The 25,368-nt window shown below is 41.9% G+C and overlaps 1 protein-coding gene across 2 annotated transcripts in view; it reads right to left on the reverse strand.

Moving 5' to 3' along the window:
• Window positions 1–13,488, reverse strand: part of ZDHHC13 (zinc finger DHHC-type containing 13) — a 49,625-nt gene extending 36,137 nt beyond the window's left edge. For both annotated transcript variants that reach the window (XM_029956499.1, XM_029956498.1), the window contains exon 1: window positions 13,393–13,488. Coding sequence is in view for 1 of the 2 variants with exons in the window: in XM_029956498.1 (XP_029812358.1) it covers window positions 13,393–13,419 (27 nt within the window). In the remaining variant the exon portion in view is untranslated. The remainder of the gene's footprint in view (window positions 1–13,392) is intronic.
• Between the last annotated feature and the right edge of the window lie 11,880 nt (window positions 13,489–25,368).

A 25,368-nucleotide genomic window follows, 5' to 3' on the forward strand; every position in this document is an offset into this window, starting at 1 on the left:
ACACACACACACACACACACACACACACACACACACACACACACACACACTGGAGTATTACATGGCAATGAGAAAGGATGAAATCTGGCCATTTGTAGAAAAGTGGATGGACCTCGAGGGTGTTATGCTAAGTGAAATAAATCGGGCAGAGAAGGACAGAAACCATATGTTTGCACTCACAGGTCTAACAGGACAAACCTAACAGAGGACCATGGGGAGGGGAAGGGGGAAAGAAAGTTGGGGAGAGCGAGGGACACAAATCATGAGAGACTATTGAATACTGAGAACGAACCAAGGACTGGAGGGAGAGGGGAGAAAGGGGATCATGGTCATGGAGGGGGGCACTTGTGGGGAGAGGCACTGGGTGTTATATGGAAACCAATTTGACAATAAACTATCATAAATTTAAAAATAAAAACATGAAAAAAATTAAAAATAAAAAGCAAAGATATGAATGAATTCAAACCTCTTATCAGTAAGTGCAAGCCAGAATGCAAACACAACAGTTTTCAAGAGCTGAATGAAAGAATTACAAACCTGAACCCAACAGCAAACATATTCTTCAAAAATGGGGGTGAAATACATACTTTTTCAGACAAGCAAAAGATGAGAAAATTGCCAGTACACTTATATTCTAAGAAATGATAAAGGAAGTTCTTCAGGCTTAAATGAATATAATACCAGATGGCAATCTGAATCAATACAAAGGAAAAGAATGCCAGACCACAGGGGTAAATATGTAGAATTACGTGGGTAAACATAACAGACTTTTCCTCAATTTTTAAATTTCTGATGACAGCCAAGAAACAGAAGTGTCCTTATAAGCACACGTGTAAAAGACCTTATAACAGTTATAGGAGATACTACAGTAGTATTTGCAGGTAGGCAGTGATAACTTAAAATGTATAATGCTAACCCAAGAGCAACCTTTAAATGAAGAGGTCTAAGTAATAAGCCAAGAGCAGAGATAAAATAAAATACGTAAAAGACATCAAATTAATATTTTTTGGAAAAGCAGGGGAAAAAATGAAGAACAGAGAAGAAAAACATAAGGGATAATATATTCCAATCTAACCACCATATTAATAATCAGGTTAAGTGCAAATGGTCTAAATAAAAAAGGACAAGGGATTGTTACATTGGATTTTAAAACACAAACAAAAATACTACAACTATAAGCTGGCTACAATAAAACTGCTTTAAATATAAAAATATACATAGGTTAAAAGTAAAACAACAGAAAAAGACATGCTATGCAGAAACAGTAAGCATGAGGAATGTAGCAGCTACGTTTATAGAAGACAAAGGAGACCAGAAATACTAACAGAGATGACGGACATATAATATTAACGAAAGAAGCCAATTCATCAAGAAGACATAACAATCACAAATGTGTGTGCACCTATGAAAAACTTTAAAATTCATGAAGTAAAAACTGATGGAACTGAAAAACAGAAATTTTCACAATTGCGTTTGGATATTTCAAATACTTTTTCCAATAACTATGAAGGAGTAAACAGAAAATCCTATTGGATATGGAAAAGGATAGAGAAGACGTAACACTATCCACCAACTTGATCCAATACATTTTCATAAAGCTCCACCCAACAATAGAACAAAGTGTTTTCCAAGTGCACATAGAATACCAAGACAGAAAATATACTGAGCCATAAAACATGTCTCAACCAAGTTAAATGGACTGAGTGCAAACAAAGTCTGTTCTCTCACTACAGAATTAAATTAGAAATCAATAACCAAAGGGTATGTGGAAAATTCATTTGGAAACTGAACACCACATTTCTAAATAACCTATAGGTCACAGAAGAAAACAAAGAATAATTGAAAAATACTTTGAACTGAACGGAAAAGAAAACAGCAAAATGTGTAGGATGGAGCCTAAGCAGTGTTCAGAGTGAATTTTTAGTTTTAAATGCCAAACAGGCAAAAAGAGTCTAAAATAAATGATCTAAGTTTTCACCTTAAGAATCTAGAGAAAGAAAATTAAATTCAAAGTAGACAGAATGAAGAAAACAGTAAAGGTAGAAGAAATCCATAAAATATGGAAAACAATGCAGAAAATCACTCAAAACAAAAACTCATTCTTTGGAAGGACTAAATTAATAAAATTAACAAACTCTAGTCAAATGGATCCAGAAAAAAAAGATGTCAATGACAAATAGGCTTAAAAAGGAGACACCAATACAAGATTCTATGAACATTAAAAAGGTAATAAGGCAGGGCAGTGCAGGTCATGATCTCACAGTTTGTGAGTCTGAGCCCCACGTCCAACTCTGTGCTGACGGCGTGGAGCTTGGAGCCTGCTTCAAATAATGTGTCCCCCTCTCTCTCTCTGCCCCTTCCCCCACTCACATTCTCTCTCTCTCTCTCTCTCTCTCTCTCTCTCTCTCTCTCTCTCTCTCAAAAATAAACATTAAAAAAATTAGGGGCGCCTGGGTGGCTCAGTCGGGTAAGCATCCGGCTTCAGCTCAGGTCATGATCTCGCAGTTCATGGGTTCGAGCCCCACGTCGGGCTCTGTTCTGACAGCTAGCTCAGAGCCTGGAGCCTGCTTCGGATTCTGTGTCTCCCTCTCTCTCTGCCCTTCCCCCCCTCATGCTCTGTCTCTCAAAAATGAATAAACATTAAAAAAAAATTAAAAAGTGAATAAGGCAATACTGAGAACATCTTTCTGTCAAGAAATTCAAAAACCTAGATGGAATGCACAAATACCTCAAAAGACACAAGTTATCAAAATGGGCTTAAAAAGAAATGAGCAGCACTCTAGCTATTAAAGAAATTGAATTCATAATTTTAAAATTTCCCATTAGGGGTGCCTGGGTGGCTCGGCTGGTTGAGCATCCAATTCTTGATTCCAACTCAGGTCATGACCCAGAGTCATAGGATCGAGTACCCCATTGGGCTCAACGCTGAGCACAGATCCTAAGATTCTCTCTCATTCTCTCTCTCTGTCTCTCACTCCTTCTGCCACTCTCCCCTGCTTGTACACAGACGCACATGCTGTCTCTCGATCCCTAAAAATCAATCAATCTTCCCATTAAAAAAAAAAAAAAAGAACCCCAGGTCCATATAACTTTTAACTGGTGAACACTATCAAAATACTTAAGGAAGAAATGATACCAACTCCTTCAGAAATGATAGGAAATGCTTCCCAGCTCATTTTAGGAAGCAGCATTACCCTGATACTAAAATTAAGAGACATTACAAGTAAAAAAACAAAATAAGAAACAAAACAAAAAAATAACTACAGACTCAATATCCTTCATAAGCATAGATGCAAAGATCTTTAAATGAGACATTAAGCAAAGTGTACCTAGTAAATACTATGTAAAAAATAACATATATATTGCGGCCAAGCTTAAACATTTTAAAACAAATCAATGTGACTCACCATATTAACAGAATAAAGGAAAAAAGTACACTAATTTCAGTAGAATAAAGCAGTTGACAAAATTCAACACCCATGCATTATAAAAACTCTTGGACAAAAATTCCTGGCACACTAGGGGAAGAACGGAACTTCCTCAACCTGATAAAGAGGCACCGGAAATCTACAGCTACCACACACACTTTGTGGTAAAAGACTGCACGCTTTAACTCTAAGACTGAAAACAAAGCAAGGATGTCCACTAGCACCACTTTTTTCTTTTTTAAGTAGGCTCTACGTCCAATACAAGGCTTGACCTCACAACCTCAAGATCAAGAATCACTTGCTCCACCAACGGAGCAGCCAGGCATCCCATTTCTAATCAACATTGTACTGAAGTCCTTTTAAACAGAATAATAGAGAAAGGTAAAGAAATAAAATGCATACAGATTAGAAAAGAAACAAGTCCATCTTTATCTGCAGACAACAATGATCATATACGTAGGAGATCCAGAGAATCTTTATAAAATTTACAATAGCATCAAATATATAAAATACTTAAGATGATTTTATACCATTCCCAGCATTTTTAGTTACATTAATGAGGGAGGTTCACATCAAATATCTAGCAAATCATTCCTAGAAATTGAAACTGGCTATTTCATCATTCCTTCTTGATCTCTACAATAGTTATCCAGTCTTCACCCACCTTATTCATCAGACCTATCTCTCTATGCAGCTTTATATATTTACAAATAGCCTCCCCCCCCGCCAAAAAACACCATTCGCAAAGGATAACTACACATTAGGAACAGAAAAATTGAAGATATTTGAAGTAATATGCCTAAGTCAATTCTCTAACAGTTACAAAAAAGGTTTAATTAAGAAATTATGGTTTTACTGAAATAAGTCTATAACCCCTCAACGAGTTTACTAAAAGAGCAAATAGACTTTTCTTTTTTTAAGTTAACTTATTACAATAAAATTGACTTTTTGGTATGTAGTTCTATGAAGTTTAACATATTATGTACAGAGTTGTGTGACAACCACCAAAATCAAGATACAACACGGTTCCAACACCTCCAAAAACTCCACTGGGATATTTCTTTGTTGTCCTACCCTCCCCCAATCTCAACTCCTGGCAATTACTGGTATGTTCTTCCTCACGAGTTTTATATTTCCCAGAATGCTATATGGAATGATACAGTATATAATCTTCTGAGACTGGATGCTTTCACTTAACATAATAGTTTTAAGACTCATCCAAGTGGTTTTATGTTATTAATAGTTCTTTCCTTGCTGTAGAGTATTCCATTATATGAATATATCACAGTTTTTCCTTTCAAACAACCCATGTGAGTCGTTTCCAGCTTTTGGCAATTATAAATAGAGCTGCTACAAACATTCACGTACAAAGCTTTTGTATGAACAAATGTTTTTGCTTCTCGAAGAGTGAGACTGCTTGGCCATCTGGTAAGTATACATTAAATTATAAGAAATACCAAATTATTTTCCAGATGGGCTATGCCACTTTGCATTGCCACTAGCAACATATAAGAGTGCCAACTGCTCTACATGCCACGGTCACCCGGTATGGTCAGTGTAATAGAGCTGTAGCAATACATCACCATGGTCTTAATTTGCATGTCCCTTAATGGCTAAAGCAGAGTATCTTTTCATATGGTTACTGTCATCTGTTTACTTTCTCTTTAGTAAATTGTCTTTTACCCATTTACCCATTGGACTGTTTGTTTTCTTACTGTTAAGTTTTGAGAGTTCTTTACATTATACATTCTAGACACAAGTCCTTTGCCAGATATGAGATTTGCAAATATTTCCTCCCAGTTTGTAGTTTATTTTCCTATTTCTTAAAAACCTTTTATATAGCAAATGCTTTTAATTTTGGTGAAGTCCTGTTTGTCGATTTTTTTCTTTTATGTACCATGCTTTTGGTGTCACTTCTAAGAACAGCTTACTTGGGACCACAGTTCCTCTGTGCAAAGAGGAAGTCTTCCTCCCACAGAGTTTCAGGCGCTTGTGCTGCCAGGAGACCTCCTCTTGCTCCTTGAACCTGAACGAGAAGGCTCCTCCCAGGGTACTCCGTCTGCACGGAGGCTCATCTCTGTGGTTCAAGTTCAAGCATGAGGGGAACAGGGGGTGAAACCCCAAAGGAAAAAAAAATGTAAATTCGCTGTTGGCTCAGTGGTTTTTTTGAATTTTGATCTTTCCCCACAACCCACCTGTTACAATTTACTTCTCCAAATCCTTAAACAGCTGCTACTTACATTCTGCCCACCGCATTCAGTGGGATAGGCAGGGCGGAGTGTGCTTACTCAGTCTTACCCAGAACTGCAGCCACAGTGCTCTTTTCAATAGGTAAGTTCTGCTTTGGCTGGAGAATTCAGCCTCACTACCTGACACTCTACACGCAAGCATACTCACGCACAGCTAAAAATAAACGTAGTGAGATTAAAACATAAATAAGAATATTACTTTGGGATTCTTTTCATCATATCACAGCAATTATTGCTGGAAGAAGACAAGCTGTGGAGGAAAGAGTTGAACTATGCTCAGAATTATTAGGGTGTCAATAAAAAGCAGATGTAGGTTAAAATTGACAGAGCAGCTGGCCTACTTTTTAAATCAACATTAATTTTTTTACTTACAAAATGATTCATATTCATTTTAAAAATCTAGCAATATAAAAGGGAATAAAGGGTAAAGAACCTGGACTATTTTCCCTCAAATCTTGCAGCACCAGAGAAACTATTATTAGCAGTTGGTATATCCTTCCTCATTATGTATATAGCTAATGCTTGAACAACCTGGGTTTGAACTACACAGGCCCACTTACATACCAATTTTTTTTTTATAAATATAGTATAGTACTGAGACATACTTTCTCTTCCTTATGTTCTTATTAACATTTTCTTTTCTCTATCTTACTTTATTGTAAAAATACAGTATATAATACATATAACATACAAAATATGTGTTAATCCACTATTCATCTTATCAGTAAAGCTTCCAGTCAAAACAGGCTATTAGTACTTGAATTTTTAGGAAGTCAAAAGTTACACATGGATTTTTTTACTTTGTGGGGGGTCGACGCCTCTAAACCTGGTGTTATTCAGAGATGTAGACGGATTTCAGCCTTCACTTCTACAAAGAACCTACAAAGAACACCCTATACATTTACAGCATTGATTTCCCAAAGTAGGATGGCCGGGTCGGAAAACATATGTTTAAACATAAATAGATACTAAGCAACTATTTTCCCTGTTTCACACTCTGAACAGCATGTATGTAAGTATTCTTTTTTCCCTACAAACTTCCCCATAACTGAACATTATCAATCATTTTACGATGTTGCCAATCCGATAGCTAAAAATCGCATCTTGTTTTTTTCATTTGCATGCCCCTAGTTGCTAAGGAATCTGAGTGTGTTTGTTATGTGTATTGGCTTTCATATTTTCTCTTTTGTGGACTCCATTTTCATAGTCTATTGTTATTCAGTGGATTGTATATCTTTCTCCATTTATATGTTAGGAAGATTAACCTTTTGTTTATATACAGATTTTTCAACGCAGAAATTTACTCATTCCACAGATACAAATTTGTTGGTCTTTTAATGCCTTAAGGCATTAAGAACATTAGCTTCATTTTTCATGTAGAAAGTTGAGGAGGATTACACCTTTCAATGTAAAGAATATCCACAATTAAGAGCATTTGTTTTTTTCAGCAATTAGTTACTGTATGTTTGTGGCATACAAAGTATTATGCTAGGAGCACGGAGGACATGGGGATCTATCCTCCAGGAGTTTAAGTCTAATAGAGACAAACAGAGTCAGGTGATAATGGGAGGCAACAGGTGATTAACTGGCAAAGATGAGTGATAACAACTAAAGAATAGGAGCTACCTTCTGTTGATGTCATCATTTTTTGCCACAATTCAGATCAGAGTAAACCTAAAAAATGATTATATAAAGTCAAAGCCTGTTCTCAAAGTCAGTGATCTCCAAAGTCAGGCAAGGCCAGTCAAGGCCATTTATGCAGTGACCCCCTGGGTAATGGGAGAACATGTTAAAGCTTCTCTTATAATGATTTTTAGCTTTTTCTAAAAAAAGGGAAAATCACAACATTTTACAATTCTGGTTAAGATTTACTAATTTTAGCACTTCCAGCCTCTTTTGTTTTGTATGGCAAGCAAGTCACTCTTTTACAGTCTACTTACAAAGTAACCAGGGGCCAGAGTGAAAGTTCTATCACCCAGAGGGGTTGTCAGCGGGACTATATCAGGTTAAGTTCATTTTCAAGTTAGATTATCTAATTTTAACTAATTTACTCCTCTGGAAATAAGCAAGTGGCTTAAAATGATTCCTGCAAAGAAGCCATGAAGTAGGATAACAATAATAGCATAAGTACAAGCAAACAAGAAAATAGCAGAGCTGATACTTTAATCATAGAACCTTCAGTAGCACCTAAAGTAAAAGCAAAGCCAATCTAATCTGATCAACAAAAAGCCAGACTCCCTCCAAAAAAAAAGAAATCTAAATCAAAAGGACTACTTTGAAACAGGTTTATATTTATTGTTTTTAGTTCAAAACCTTACCACAAGTATATACTGAGCTGTCAAGCAATGAATATGATTTAGAAACATCTCGCCAAATCTTATAGTAACATGCCCCGTGATGACACAAATTCAGCAATGGGCTCCTGTCTCCAGCCCTCATGTACATCAAACAGAGGGACACTGAATGTTTTAAGTCCCAGCTGAACACTTAACACAGAATCGTCCCATCAACGTGTAAGTTAGAGTGATTAATTCCCAGCAAGTGATTAACAAACTGCCGTCAGCACCTGCATGATTCGGACTGTGTGACACGCAGTGCGGGCGTCATTTATCATTCCATTAGTCTCACAGTACACTCTGTTTCATAAAAAAGAAAACTGAAGATTCTGCTTCTCACATTATGGTAGGGTTTTACGCTAGGGGCAAAGCTCAAAACTGTTTTACTGATAGGAATGCATGCTCAAAGCAGCTTACAGATCTCCTTTGCTCTGGATATCACATGCCCCGGAAATTTATAAGAGCTACCGGTGAAAAAGGGAATGATCTGCTTTGGGGGAGATCAACTTTAGAAGCAGTCACATAAAAATACTTAAGGAAAACAGCCATACATTCCCATCACCAAGACTGAAGCAAGATAAGAAATTCTCATTAGAAATTACTCTCTATCAAAAAAAAAAGTTTAAGGATTCTCTAACTTCATTTTTACCATGTTGAAACGTAAACCCCTTGAGAATAAGGCCAAAGTCTCAGATTTCATGTTGGTGAATGATGGTCGCTCATCATCTACCCTCTTTTTGACTTCAGTTTTTACATTTGTAAAATGGAAAGAACAGGTCAATATAGCTATAAAGTTCCTTCCACATCCATACTGTATGGGTCTAAGAGGAGCTGTTACAACAGTCATTACTGGAATGTGCACTGACAAAGACTTCACAAAAACAAACACCCTTACGGCAGTGAAGCTCTATTGCTCCTTGGCTACCTATGACTTAAGGTAACAGAAGAGGCTAGGCAAATTCTCATGATGCCAGCATCATAAGAGTTCTCATTAACCACTCATTCACAGAAATGTAAAGAACACCTGCTATGTACCAATCACAATACAGATGGTCCCCAACCTACAACTGTTCAACTTAGGATTTTTCAGTTTCACGGTGGTGTGAAAATAATACTCATTCAGTAGAAACTGTACTTTGAATTTTGATCTTTCCCAGGGCTAGTGATACAGGTAGGACGCTTGGGATGCTGGGCATGGCTCCCACTCAGCCACGGTTGAAAAACTGATACACTTCCAACCATTGTGTACCCCAATAACCATTCTGTTTTTAATTTTCAACACTCTAGTCAATAAATTACATGAGATATTCAACACTTTATTATAAAACAAGCTTTGTGCTGGATGATTTTGCCCAACTGTAGGCTAATGTAAATGTTCTAAACACATTTAGGGAGGCAAAGCTAAGTTATGATGTTCAGTAGGTTAGGGGTAATAAACACATTTTCAACTTATGATGGGTTTATTGGATGGAACCCCTTTGTAACGGGAGGAAGATCTGCATTAGGGAATAAGACAGAATTCCAGCTGCAATCCATTCATCTACTCATCAGATATTTACTGAACGCCCTATGTACCAGGCCCTGTTCTAGACACAGGGATATGGCAGCAAACACGACAGGCAAGACTCAAAAAAAGTAAAAAGGATGGGGCACCTGGGTGGCTTGGTTAAGCGTCTGACTCTTGGTTTTGGTTCAGGTCATGATCATGTGGTTTCCTGAGTTCAAACCCCACGTGGGACCCTATGCTGGCACTACGGAGCCTGCTTGAGATTCTCTCTCTCCCTTTCCTTCTCTGCCCTTCCCCCACTTGGGATGTCTCTGTTTCCCTCAAAATACATAAACTTAATTTTTAGAAAAGTACAAAGGATACCAAGAAACATGTTCTCCCTCACAGGGAAGAACAAGACATTATGAAAATTATATAACAGAGATACAGATACATCTGTGGTGATTTTTACCACAAAGTCCCTAAATTCTTTGATACTCTCCATCAAGAGGAGAAGGCCTGTGTCCCTCTCTCTCAAATCTGAGCTCTGTGACCATCTCACTAATAAAATACCACAAAGGTGATGCTCCAGCAGTGGGCAGGCCCGCGTCTTAGAAACTGGCAGCTTCCTCTCTCTGTCTCTTGAGATGCTCACTCTTGGAACTCGGCCACCATGGCGTGCAGAGAGGCCCAGGCCACGTGTAGGTGTTCCCGCTGAAGGTCAACATCGACTGCCAGATATGTGAGTGAAGACACCACCAGGTGATACCACCCCAGCCACTATGGATCCCAGATCATGAGTCTTCCTAGCAGAGGCTCCAGACACAGGGGAACAGAAACAAACCATCTCTGCTATGCCCTGTCCGAATTCCGGACACACAGTCCATGAGCGAGACCAAGGGTAGTTTTACACCACTATGTTTTAGGGTGGGTTGTTAAAGAGCAATAGAAAACTAGAACAATTTTAAGATATAAGGGATCATATATTTTCCACATGGAGATATCATGAATCATATTATTTTTCTAAATAGTAAATAAGAACTATTAAAGTTACAGTGGGCATCAATTGAAAAGAAACCCGAGACCTAAAAAATCATGTTCAAACTCTGATGAGGATCACTAACCTGCCACAATATCAAATAAAGTAAAGAGAAACCTAAGAGATAACCATTAAAACTTCTCGTGACATTAACAGAAGTACCAGAGTTGTTTCCAAGTTCATCCATGGGACATTTGTTTATAGTACCGACCAGTGCCGGGCACTGTACTAGACAGTAGGCACACAGCAGTGAATGTGACAGATAAAAATCACTGTCCTCATAGAACTTACACTCAGTGGAAGGAAAGAGGCAAAGTATGTTAAATGGTATCAAACAGAAATATAAAACAAGAAAGGAGACTAGGGAATGTTGCTGGTAATAGTGATGATGAAGAGGGGTTGCCCCACTGAGGTGACATTTGTCTCAAAACCTTTAAGTGGCAGGGCCCCTGGGTGACTCAGTCGGTAAAGCGTTTGACTCTTGATTTCGGCTCAGGTCATGATCTCATGATTCGTGGGCTCAAGCCTTGAATCCGGTTCTGCTGTGCTCTCTCCCTCTCTCAAAATAAATAATAAACTTTAAAAAAATGCAATACTCTTTATTAAAAAAAGAAAAAAGTCAAAAAATCTTAAAGTGGTAGGAGAATAAGCCATGTGGGTATAATGAGGAAAGAGTACAGACAGAATGAAGAGAAAGTACAAAGGTCTTGAGGCCAGTTGTGGCTGGGGTTGATTAAGCAAGCAAGAAAGTAGTTTTAAAAAAAAAAAAAGAGCTCAGGGAGGAAACTGAGGGCCAAACGGCATATGCAAATTTCAGCAAAAACCCAACAACGCTGAAATTGGAATCAGTAGAACCAAATCCAACAAGAACAGGAATGTTTCTGCCTGTTTTGCTCACTGCTTTCTCTCCAGCACCTACACCAGTGTCTGGCACGTAGTAAAATGAAGTCTTGGCTCTATCAGTTAGCAGCTACTTGACTTTTAATAAATGACTCCAGAGGTGCCTGGGTGGCTCAGTCAGTTAAGCGTCCAACTTCGGCTCAGGTCATGATCTCACGGTTCGTGGGTTTGAGCCCTGCATCGAGCTCTGTGCTGACAGCTCAGAGCCTGGAGCCTGCTTCAGATTCAGTGTCTCCCTCTCTCTCTGACCCTCCCCTGCTCACACTGTCTCTCTCTCTCTGTCTCTCTCTCTCTCAAAAATAAATAAAACATTAAAAAAATTGAAACAAAAAACAAATGGCTCCAATTTTTTGAGCACCAGTCCTGATCTTAAAACTAGAATAACAATCCCTAGGATCACAGTGATCACGCATGGGGGAATATTCTGCAAACTGTAGAAAGCCATATACAGGTGAAATCTTTACAACTAAAAAACAATTATTATTGTTATTATGGTATTATTAACAACAATTATTACTAACAATGACTACTCTACCATGCCCCCATGAATTTCAGTCTCTGAATCATTCTCTTCCTCCATCTGTCAAGAAACTGGGGCAGGGCTATCTTCCCTTCAGCACCAGGGAGTGGACTTTAAGCACTTGAAGGCTTTTGTAAACGAGGGGCAGTAATTAAGATATGATAGGTACTCCTCTCAACTTTTCCTTGAGATTCGAGAAATACAATGAGACAGAGTTTCCAGGTGAAGACTCTGCACCCTTTTGTAAAACCCAGTTGGCTTGCAAACCTTTTTTATTTCCTGTCAAAATGCAAGAACACCTAATACGATAAGAACAACTTAACACACTCTCAACACGTTTTATTCTTTCTCTACATTAGACTGTTGAAAGGACAGGAATGAGGAAGCATAAGAAACACTCTAAGGTTTGGAAAGCCTTTTTTTTTCAGAGGCCAACGAATCCAGTCTTCTCAAACTACCTGGATCCCATTAGGGGCAGAAAATCTACTATGTAACACACTCCAGCTGGAGACAGCTTCAGTTTTCTCATCCATAAAAAGGAGATAACATCATGTTCCTAGGAGTCTTCAATTCCAGAATAAACTAATGCATACAAAAGCATCTGGTATATGCTAAACACTCACTAAATGTTGGCAGAATCTGGGTCTTCTTCATTTATTCAACATTAAATGAACAGCTACAGTATGCCAGGCAGCACTCTAGGCACTGGGAAAGGGCCATAAGCAAAAAGAGCAAAAATCTTGTTCTCCTAGAAAGCCCACCTATGACTTCCTGTAACGTCCCCCACTGCCCGGTTCTGATCTCTGGAACTGCATCTGGCTTCTGGTAGGATCTCCTCCACAGAATAGCATCTTTTGGGGTTCTTCAGATCACTATCAGGCACCTATCTCTCTTTCCACCCACCTTTCCCCCAGCCTAAGCTAACAGCCTCGGTTCTTTGAAGGAGTCAGCAAGGATGTGGGAACAAAGGCTAAAACAGGGCTGGGTGAGGCAAAGGCAAGTGCCCAGGCAACTCCACGGAAAAAAGAGATCAAGAGAATCGCACGAATTCCAGGCCAAGGTCAAGACAGGCTGGTCCAACTCAGGTGTGTCACCTGACACCTCTCCCAGGAACGGCCACACTCCCCTCCTAGGCCCCTAAGGTCCCTGCTGGGCCCTGGGGTACCGGTCCCAGGGGGGGCGCCCTGGCCCCACCGAGTAGGCTGGAGGGCCGGGAGGGCACTCACCCGTTTGTCCCCGCCTTTTCTTTCCGGTCGCCTCGGAGAGAATTCCCAGCATCATTCTCGGCGTCTCCACGCCTCCTCCTCCCCGGCCCAGGTTCCTCCGCCCCTGGAGGCTCGAGTTAGGAGCCGCCTCACACCTACGCCCTTCCCTCTCCCCACGGCCGCCGCTGCTCTCCCGGCCCCAAGACCGCCAGTGTCCGGCCGCACTCACCTGCGAGCCCAGCCCCGGCCCCTCCATCTCGCCACTGGCGGCCGCGACAAGGCAAAGTGGCGGCAGCAGATGGCGAACCAGCCCCCTGGAGCCACCTTCACTCCCACTTCCTGCTTGCGGCCCCGCCTCCGCCGCAGCCTCCGTCGTGCCTTGTGCTGCCAATCGCCCTCGGAAGAACCAATCCCTGCCCTCCCTTAAGTGGGGGGCGGGACTTTTCCGCCGCCGGGTAAGCTAGTGGGGAACCGCGAGTCGGAGGCCCCGCCCCTGTCCCGCCCCACCGTGTGCTTCCAGCCCCGGGCCAAGACTGTGCAATGCACACCCCGGTAGGCTTCCGCCTGTCCTTCGCGCCTCATCCTGCACCCCAACACACGCCCAGGATCAGGCTGTTATTCCAAAGTCGACCCACCATCTACTGAGAGCAAATGCAGACTTGGCTACTTCATAGCTAGATAAACTTGTGAGAGTGTCTTATTTTACTTCATTTCCTCATCTTTGAAATGGGGAAAAATAAGGGTACCTACTTGACAGATTGTCAGAGGATTAAAAGAGAGAAAACTGCAAAGCCCCTTAGCCAATGCTTGACATAATAAGGAAACAGTAAATGTTAACTATTAAAACATTCGCTACTCTCCGCTTTTTGATCTTGAGTAGGTCACTTCCAACATCTGGGCCTCTGGGTTTTTTTCATACCAAACAGAAAACATGTGTTTCACTGATCAGAAGAGCCGTCCACCGCCCACCCCACATTCTCCACACCCTTTTGTGTACTGCACTGAAGAGGCTGGCATCTAAACTCTGTTCAGCTTGAAGGACAGCTATGAAGCTAGGATAAGGCTTGGTTCCCACCCTTGGGTATCTCCACTGGAACAATGGGGTTCTCTTACCCCTCAGACCCCAGAAAGCCCTGGAGTCTTCTAGCCCAGCATGTAACACAGCCTTCATAATTATTCTTTAATGTATCTGTTGCCAAACTAAACCAGATTAAGCCCTTTATAAGTTTATAAGGTAAACTGGAAAGGAACTGAAAACATTATTCTGTAAAAATAGTTTTAATGATAAAATAAGTGTCTAGAAACCCAACAAAGTGATGGGGTTTCCCATAATAAACACTATAATACAATATAGTTGTAAAAAAAAAAACCCTTAATCATTATCATCATCATGATTATTATTATGCCCCTGCCTATTAGGCACTAGCCCCGAGTTGCCCCAAAGCCCAAACTCTTTGAGCCATAAACAAATTGGACAAAAATTTGTTCTCTTGGATTTCCCTCCTGTTATCTCCTGTAATGTCTCCCACTGACCCGTTCTGTTCTTTGGAACTACATCTGTCCGCATTACAGAGTAATGTCCTTTGAGATTTTGCAGATAGCTATCACATGTCTATCCACCTTCCCCAGCCTACACTAACAGCCTCAATTTTTTGAAGGAGTCAGCAAGGATGTGTAACAAGAGCTAAAGTGAGTGTCGTGTCCAGGTGCCCATCTCTGAACTCCCAGTGCCCAGCACAGCACCGGGATGTGGAAAATGGTTAGTATAATTTTATTAAGTGGATGGGCACAACAATTAGTGTGTCATCAACTTCTATGATACGACGAAGGACAAATAGAAGTGTAAACAACTCCCTGTGAGAGCCAGAGCAGTGAGCAATTAATTTGGACAGGCTAGGATGAGACATCGGAAAAGGCTTCATGGAGGAGAAAGCCTTTGGGTGTGGTTGTTTTGCTGAGCTAATAAGAGCAGTATTTATTGATCACTTACTATGTACTGGCACCCACAGCAGTGTTTTTATATATATTATGTCTAATCCATGAGAGGAGTGTTAGTTTCCCCATCTCCCCAAAGAAGAAACTGAAATTCCGACTAAGTATATAAATCCCAAGTCACACAGCTGGTGAGTGGTCAAGAGAGGACTTAAACCCAGGTCTCTTCCTGCAAAGGGCTTCGGCTGAAGTGGTTTGATTGTTTCAGTTTCAAGGACTGAATTAGAAGCTGCTTTTGAACTTGTGGGATACTTGAAATCTGTTATTTCAGTGCTTCTGCATTGATATCCTAACACATGGGAAGATTCTGGAACAAATAAATCTTAACACCCTACTCTAGTCCAGCTCCCCTCTGCTCATTTGTTTTATGCTTCCTTTGAACCACTTCGGACTGGGGTAAGTATGGTCACAACTGATGGCTATATAAAAGCAAACCCAGTGAGGCCCAAAGTGCCTCCATTACTTCGCACATTTGAAAACTCCTTTGGTGTGTAGACAAACCACCGTCAAACAGCATGAGGGTCGGAGCAGGCCCTGGAGTGGCTGTCGGCCACTCCAGCCCTGAGTGGCTGACTGCTCTTGGGCGAGTTGCTCAATCTCTTCACGCTTCAGTTTCCTCATCTGTAAAAATGGGACAACCATAGTACTTCCCAGGGGTGTTGAGAGAATTAGATGAACCAATTAATGTAAAGTTCATGGAAGAGTGCCTGGTGCCTGCTAAGCACTGTACCTGGGTTAGCTGTTAACATCGTCATTCTGGCCCCCATCAGGAGCAGGTGGGGGGCTCACTGACTGTATATGGGGCCGTGCGGAGGGCTGAGAGAGAGATTCAGCTGACCTGGCTTCTCAACCTAACTTTGCCATCACTTATTGTGCATATTAGTTTGCGTAGGGCTGCCATACCCCCGGACCACACACTGAGGAGCTGAAGCAACAGAGGTTTATTTTCTCACAGTTCTAGAGGACAGCAGATTACGGTGTTATACTAACAGGGTTGTTTCTTCTGAGGCCTCTCTCCTTGGCTTACAGATAACCATCTTCTCCCTGTGTCTTCACAAGGTTCTTCCCTCTGCAGGTATCTGTGTCCTAATCCCCTCTTCTTACAAGGACACTAGTCATATAGATTAAGGCCCACACATATGTCTGCATTTTTAACGTACTTGCCTCTTTAAAGACACCCCTTCCAAACACTGCTACATTCTGAGGCACTAGGTCTTAGGACTTCAACACTTGAATGGGGGAGGACAAAAGTCAGCCCATAACACTGTGTGACCCCAGACAAATCATTTTCTCTCTCCAGGACAGCTTCCCCGTTTGTAAAATGGGGCTGAGAACAGCTGCAGGAAGTACCACCTTCAATGGTTCCTCTCAGTTTTGATCATATAATTTCCCTAGTTGAGACTAAGCTCTACCTCTCCAATCTCCACAGCACTTTTTGGATCTCTTTTAGATGATACTGTTTCCCTCATTCTGCAGCTATATATTGAGATCCTACTGTGTGCCAAGCACCATTCAATATTGTGCAAAAAAAAAAAAATAGTCTGTTTCCCTGGGGCTTATTGTTTAGTAGCAAGAGACAGACTTTTAAAAAAAATGTTCATTATTTTTTAAGAGAGAGAGACAGAAACAGGGCATGAGTGGGGGAAAGGTAGAGAGAGAGGGAGACACAGCATCCAAAGCAAGCTCTAGGCTCTTAGCTGTCAGCACAGAGTCAGACATGGGGCTCAAACTCACCAACTGTGAGATCATGACCTGAGCTGAAGTTGGATGCTTAACTGACTGAGCCACCCAGGCGCCCCAGCAAGAGACAGATCTTAATCAAATGGGCTTCCAGATGCTGACATCTTAGATGATCTTTGTGGTTCTTGGGTAGATGCTCTTCCCTCCACGGGGCACAGACTCTTGGCACCATGTTCTGCTCAGGGTCGGCACACAGTAAAGCCTAAAAAGAAGTGTTATCTGAACAAATGAACAAATGAATGACTACAGCAAAAGTAAGTGTTGACAAAAGGAAATCAAATGTGGTTCAGCTCCATAGATCACTCTAAGAAGTGCTGAATTCACAGTGTTTAACAATTCGTGGCTTTGGAGAAAAATTCCACAATAGGGTTTGCCAATCCCTACTGTCACACTATGTGTGGCAATTGACTTCATCCTGACTGAACTTGTGATTCCGGCCTCATTTCTTCCATGGCCTTGGAAAGGAAAGGAGTGTTTTCTGTTACAGGGCCTTGTGTTTGTAATTACGTCAAAGGCACTGAAATGACCCTTTGTAATATCAGAAAGCTCTACACATCTGTCGGTACAGAGCTTTTTACAGATACCGGTTCGAAAACCCCAATGCTATCTGGTATCAAGCCAGCAGACTGGGGTGGGGAGGAGTGCTTATCGGGAACATTTGGGCTACAAATGTTTACTGAGCTCCTACTATGTGCCAGGTACAGGCTAAGACATATGAGTACAGTGGCGAACAGCAGAGTCTCTGTTCTTCTGAAGGTCAAGTCTTCAGGAGGGGGCAAATACTGATAGAAATAATAGATTTTTTTTTTTTAAGAAAAGAAGTAGAGACAATGATAAGTGCTAACAAGAGACCCACATTTGCCTGGGGAGATAGGGCAAACAGTCCTTTTCATAAATGCATAAAATTAGCCCAAAAGGACTTTCTCAACTTCCTCTATTTACAGATGGGAAAACTAGGCTTGGGGAGAGAAGTGACTAGTCTAGGACCATTTCTACAAGTTAGTGGAGAAGCTAGGATTGGGACAGCTCTCGTGGCCGTGCTCCAAGGCTATCTCGCCAACCATCAAGGAGCCTCAGATTCTAACTGTAACCAGCCTCCCAGATTCGCAGGGCTGGGGGGTTGCGGGATGGGATACGGATTGCTTACAAGTCTTGCTCAGTCTCTTGTCTTCTATGTATGAAAAGCTTCATAGTTAAAAAGTGAAAGTGACTCTTTCCCTTCATTTTATATACAAGTCACCAAGATCTGGTAGTGAGATAGTCTAAGTTAATATGGTCTGAATTAGGAGACCATGGTGTATGGCTTATATTTTACATGCCAGATTAACCAGATTCATGGGGGTGTAGGGGTGTGTGTGTGTGTGTGTGTGTGTGTGTGTGAGAGAGAGAGAGAGAGAGAGAGAGAAAGAGAGAGAGAGAGAGAGAGAGAGAGAGGAGGCAAAACAGGAAGTATTCCTACTATTTTTTGTTGGTCGCTATATTGAATCTTAGTCACCTACTTGCAGTCACATATTTAAATATCTATTCACATGGAGATTTTTCTGGGTGTGTCCAGAGTGTGACAGCAACTCTCAGGACTGGGTAATAAATCCACCTTGCCTTCAGTATAGGTGTGTCAAGATTTGCCTTTCTACCTTCTCTGTCCATGTATCATAGCTCTGTATTTATTGGCTTAATACTCATTCTCTGCTTAATCTCTGTGCTCCCAGAGGACACTTAAATATCACTTCCTTGGGAAGGCCTGGACTCCCAAATCAGGTTAGGACCCCTTTGCTAAATGCCCCCATAGCACCCATAGTTCTTCTAACAGCACCCATGGAACATTAGTGAACGTTTTGAACATCTCTCTTTTCTGCACATCCTGAGCAGTTCTGTAGAACCTGGCCCTGACTCAGACACGGATGCATTCCCAATGCGTAGCAGAGTACCTGCTCCATGGGAACTCAGCTCAATATTCAGTTGTTGAATGAACAAACAATCCCCTATCATTAATTTTTATTTATATCCCTGGCACCTAGCGCATTTCCCAGCTCAGGCTAAGTGCTCAGAAGTGAGTTGAGTTGAAGAATCCCACCTATGGCTTTATACAGTTTGCAAAACACTTTTGCTTTTACTTAGATTGAGACAAAATGTCCCTGTGATGTAAGCAGAGTGGGGAGGCACTCCACTTTATAGACTGTAATTCAGGAATTTTAAGCAACTGCCCCAGGGTGTCAAGCTAGAGGCTGTAGAAGAGCCCAGGCCCAGACCTTTGGGTAACAGGGGCAGGCTGTCTCCAGTGTGACAAGGCTGTGGCCTTGACAATAGTCATTGACAAGAATGAAGTCTGGGGCCTAGGAACAATCAGGACCTTTCAAAACTTTATACAGATATTTTTTCAAAAGTATTTTCAAACTTCCCATCTACTTGGAGGAATCAAATTGGGACATGAGTTTTAGAGGCTTACTTTTTGTGAGTTTTTAGCATGAGACCTTACCACTTTGAGCCTACGTGCTCTCGTCCATAAAATGAGAATAGTGAGGGGCGCCTGGGTGGCTTAGCTGGTTAAGCGGCCAATTTAGGCTCAGGTCATGATCTCACAGTTCGTGAGTTCGATCCCCACATCAGGCTCTGTGCTGACAGCTCAGAGCCTGGAGCCTGCTTCAGATTCTGTGTCTCCTTCTCTCTCCACCCTTCCCCTGCCCACTCTCTGTCTCTTAAAAATAAATAAACATTTTAAAAAATGGGAATAGTGAGAGAACTTCATAGAGTAGTTGTCTGGATTAAATAGAAGAATGTATGTAGTGTACATACAATAAGTGCTCTGTAAATGTTGGCCATTACTAGACACTAAGACAACAGAGAAAAGCTGAGATCTTAGGGAAAATGCAGCCTTAACATTGATCATGATCCCACTCTGAAATATTCATGACTTCAAAGGAAATATAATGGCCACAGTTCTACTGGTCAAAATGTATTCCTTGTTTCAGCAAGGACATTGGTTTGTGACATTTTACAGGAGTAATTGTTCTCTTTCCACCACCACCCTGCCCTGCACACTAAACTACTTGTGTTGATGAGAAGAGCTGCCTTCCCATCAGCTCTGCCTTCACGAGAGGACAAGAAACTGGTTAAATCTGCTGTTAGCTGTTGCCCAGTGGGATCCAATTATAGCGACGGTGGTGTCCATGGTAACCGGCCAAGCTGGCCTGCTGTGGTGCAAGTTGCTCAAGAATATAGACGGGACCATGAAAGGCCTAATTGGTTAACTGTCATCTCAGTTTCTGAATGAAAGAATTCCACACTGTGCTTTGGATAAATGGTGAACCCAGACAAAATCTGGATTTCCCAAGCTGAAGGCACTGAGGTCATTCCCAAAGCCACTGACTTCCTGATGAATCTGACTGCTGGAGGTGTGGGTTATCAACAAGGGCAATGGGTGAGATGGCAGGAGAGGCAGAACACTGAATAAAAAGATACAGCCATTCCCTTGAAGAGTCTGTGGCTCCCTATTGCCTGAGGCAAAACCTTTTGTGGGCCTGGAGTTGAGCACTGAGGTACCCTCAAGAACCAAGGTAGCCATGGTCACTAGCTTCTCTCTCTTATCTCTGCACCTCTGGACATCTGCCCTGATCTCACTGTAGACTGGGGCCCTCTCTGTACTCAGGATTCCTGCTTTCCCACAACTTCTGCTAATATGTGACATTGACTCCAGCCCGGACTCTACAAGATCTTACCAGCACCTGCTACCTGCTTGTCACTGACTGGAAAGACCTCTTGAGGCTGGAATATACTCTGGTGGGGGTGGGGGGGAGGATGAACAGATCAGAAAGGAGAATCAAGGCTGGTCACTTGAATACAGGGCACCAGAGGCCAGGCCTCCAGCCGCGATCAGAGCTGGGTCACAGGTGCATAGAAATCCTGAAGCAAGAGCCCTGCCTTTCCCTAGCTCAGCTTCCTCCTCCATCAACCATGCCACTCAGTGGCCTGTGAAGGAGATGTGTGGGGCAGTGCAAGGAGCCGGGCTAGGAGTCGGGAGGGCCACCTTTCAAGTCTTTACATGGCCAGTTATTGGTGAGACATTGAACCTCTATAGGTTTAGTTTCCTCCCCTGCAAATGGCCACAGCTCACCTGAGTAGCACTTAGAAGTATGTGCCATGAAAATATCTGCATAGTTTACCATATGTCACAGACAAGAAAGAAAGGGGTCTTGAGTTTCAAGGCCAAGTTAGTTTGATCCCAGTCTCAAACATGGGACGATGGACACTTATAGGTGATTCTCCTCATGGTGAAGGACAAGCCAGACTCCTGCTTCAGGAAGGAAGAAATAATACCACATCGTTACTCTAGTGCACAGCTGCGGTAATGGACCCGGGGCAGAGGACAGAGGGAGACTGAAGGAAGCTCACAAGATGCCTCCCAGACACAACACAGACTAGACATTCCCCCCTCTGTCCCCACCCTGTGATCCTCTTGTTAGCTTCCCCCCCCACCTCCTCTGTCCATCTCAGCCCTGTCTGGGTCCTTTTCTTAGACAATTCATGTAGAGTCTGAGGCAGAATATTAAAATCAGTAAACTTTTTTCAAACAAGCAGTATAGTCTTAACTGGATAGATATGGAGTACTTCTTAAATAATAAAATGGAATTTAAAAGTCTAGAGAAGTCTGAGGCAGCCTAAAATGCTCAGAGTTGCAAGAAAGTTTGCAAAATGTCCCTGTGGTGTGTCTATTTTATCAATACACGGTTTCAGTTTTGTGGGGTGTTTTTTAAAAAAAAAAAAATCAATGTGTTATCTTGACTTATTTGATTTTTAAATCAATTTATCATCTGGAGTTGACCCAGAATCTTGGGTGAGCCTTGCAAGAATTAAAACTTTAGGAAATGGGGTGAGCAGTAAGCTAGGAGTGGTTTCGTAATTGTAGGATCTTTAATTGTTCTGAATCAGGATTTTCTCACTCTCCCACATCACTCAAAAGGTGCCCAGTCACCATCTCCTTGAACACCTACTCTACCTTCTACCATTTTGGTTATATTGAGCAGAACTTAACCTTACAATATATAACTTACATAGTTGGCACTGTTTTGACTCTTGGGATAACAAAAATTCTAATGAATTCTCTCTCCTACCTCATAGGTCATTGGATATTTGAATGAATAATGACACCCCCCATGTGTATTGACCTCTCGGTGAAACATCCCCAGTTCTTTCAACCATTCCTCCATTGACGTGAAGACAAAGTAGCAGAAATGCTGCTGTTTGGGGAGCCAGACTTAGGTAGCTTTATGTCCTGACTCTTTCAAAGTAGCTACAGACCTGGGCCAAGTCACACCATATTTCTGGGACACTACCGGTATTTAGTAAGGTTTGAAGAAGACTAAATGAGAGAATGTGTGTTGAATATCTGGTGTGGCGTCCGCCTCACGGTGGGTGTTTTGTATGATGGTATGTGCCATGGCTGTCAGGTAACCAGGGAAAACTTGCTTCAATCACTTCTCCTTCAGGAGGACTTTACATTAAAAAGGAATAGAACTCAGATGTTTCGAAGTTGAAAGAAAACAAGGGCTGATGTGGTCTGGCCAAAAGCTTTTTCTGGTCAAACACTAATCTAGATGTTGCTATAAAGGTATATGTTTAGATGTGATTAACATTTATAATCGGTTGAGTTCAAGTAAAACAGATGATCCTATATAGTGTGTGGGGGCCTCATCTAATCACTTGAAGATCTTAGGAGCAAAGACTGAGTTTTCCTGAAGAAGGATATTCTGCCTCTAGACTTCAACATAGAAATTCTAACCCTCAGACACAGGACCGCAACCTCTATGCTTACCTGAATCTCCACCCTGCTCACTTGGCCTGCAGATTTCACAGTAAGAGCTCTGACCATCACACACAAGCCAAGTCCTTAAAATCTCCGCTCCTCTCTTTCTGGGTTTTGTTTCTCTGAAGAACTCTGATTAATATGGCAGGAAAGAGGAAGAGGAGCAGAGCAAGAATCTGATTTTGGCAAAGTCCAATCTCCTCCCGATGTCCTGGGGAGCTCTGGAGGATAAATTGTACCACAGAGGTCGCCCTGCCTCAAGACCATGGAGTTGGTCTTTGTACACCTGCATCAGTCAGTCCCCAGGCAGCCCTTTAGAGAAGGTTGTGGGTACAAGTTATGCACACACTTCAACTCTTGGGAATTTCTCTTCTCTATTTGTTAAGGTCCTGGTATTTTAATTCCAGAGGGTAACAGAGACTCCTGGGAGGAATAATGTACTGTTCTTCCATCATCCACTGACAAACTAAAAGGGACTTCTTTAATGAGAAAACTACTTGTGGGACATGTGGAATATAGGGCTTGACTTAAGGACTTAGAAATTCTGGTTTCAGGCTCCAGCTTGGCTAACTCGCTGTGTGATCTTAAAAATAGAGGCAGGGGGCTTACTTTCTTTAAACTTTACCTCCTGGATATACCAGAGAGCTAGCCAGGACTGTAGAAAGTTCTACTCAACCCCATTTCCCTTCTTATACCCTCCACATCCCTACTCTTTGCCCCTACCAGGTAAATAGCCCTTCTGGAAGCTTCCCTGATCTCTCAGGAGGGTAGCTCAAGTAAGGTTCCTTTAGGGTTTCTGTATATAAAGACGGCACTGATCTGAGGCTACGTTAGGCCAGAGGAGATCTGGCTTCACTAAAGGGGCTACTGAAAGTCCTGCTCATTCCCAGCTGTTCCGGTGCTGAACACAATTTGAACCTTGTTCCCCAAGAGTCACTGGCACAGGCCCTTAGCGCCCCAAATCAGCACACTCTATGCAGTTATTTTTTTTCTTATCCAGTCAAATAAAAAGTGGCCAGTTTCTTCATCACAGCCAACAAATTCCTGTTATAGATTAACCTGATTCTGTAGGTGCATGAGGAAAGCTGGAGATGAGGCCCACATTGGCCTCACTGCAGACCACTCCACTTAGGTTCTCTAAGCCTCAGTCTCCTTATCTGTGAAATGGGGTGGGAGGGACTGGATTAAGTTCATTCAGCCCAGGAGAGCACCTAGAGCTATTAGCCGGCCACCAGGATGTCCAGCCCGGTGAAAATCTTCACTGAGGCTCTTTTGACAATGATTTCCCTGATGGTTCCTCTGTGTCTTCTGGCAGCAGGTGTTGTCTCCTGAGTGTGGTGAGTGTAGAATATTAAAAAAAAAAAATTTCATGTTGACTCACATTTCAATGTTTGCATTGCAATTATCTATGGCAGTCATCTTCTGAAGCCTTAGATATTAACATTCCAAACCTCTCCTGTCATATTTCATAACCTCCCCAATACACATACATCCCTGAATAAGATTTAATTATTAAGAATTTCATTTCCGACAATGGATTTTTTTTTCTAATGTAGGCTCCATGGGCAAGGCGCTGAGATGACATGATTTATTGCTTCCAATTTGCTGGCCTTGGATACTAATTCCACCTGTGTACTAATTTTATGGCAGGCTGAACTTCTGCTTCTTTATCAGCTTCTTCCCAAAGGAGGAAGAACTACAGCCCCCAATACCTTCAAAACAAATACACAAAAAGCACCCCCAGAAGGGAGAGGCACAACTTTCGTTAGGAACAAAGGCTTACATCTGTTCAGGATGCTATTCTCCCATCCGTGGGCCCTTGAAGATGGATTGAAAAAACATCAGATGAATAACTGTTCTGGCAGGAAATGAAGCAGACTGATTACTCCTTAATTAGTATCCATGTAGAGTAAGCATCCTTGTGCAGGAAACATCTAAGCAGGGTCCTAATAGGCGTTAGATTCTGCCTTAAACATATTTACTCATAATGGAGGTCTTTCTCCATAGCAATGTAATAGATATGGAAATACACGTTTTTTATTATATAATACGTGTGCATGTGTATTTTCCAGAGCTCAGGAAGGCTTTGAAGAGAGAGAAAATTAGTACTTACTGAGAGTATGTGTTTCCTGGGGCTGCTATAACAAATTATCATGAACTTGGTGGCTTAAAACAACACAAGTGTTTTCTCTGACACTTCTGGATGCCAGAGGCTCAAAATCAGGATCACTGGGCCCAAACCAAGGTGTTGGAAGGGCTCCGCACCCTCCTCCCCCAAGCCTCTAGGAAAAAATTCATTCCTTGTTGCCTCCAGCTCCTGGTGGCTGTCAACATTCCTGGGCTTGTGGACACATCTCCAAACCTCTCTAAGCTCTATCTTCACATTACCTTCTCTTCTGTGTGTGAAACTCTCTCTCCCTCCCTCTTATAATTGTACACATTATTGCATTTAGGGTCCACTTGGATAATGCAGACTCATCTTCCCCACCTCAAGATCCTTAACTTAATCACATCTACAAAGATGAACTCCCCCTCCCCCATAAGGTCACATTCACAGGATCTAGGGATTAGGACATGGATATCTTTTGGAGGGCCATTTACTCTGTACCATTTCCTACCTGTATCCGAATACCTGCATCTCCTTCCACAAGCACTCTAGAAGGAACACACAGA

Source organism: Suricata suricatta, chromosome 11 (genome assembly GCF_006229205.1).
Source record: "Suricata suricatta isolate VVHF042 chromosome 11, meerkat_22Aug2017_6uvM2_HiC, whole genome shotgun sequence".
Classification (NCBI taxonomy): Eukaryota; Metazoa; Chordata; class Mammalia; order Carnivora; family Herpestidae; genus Suricata; species Suricata suricatta.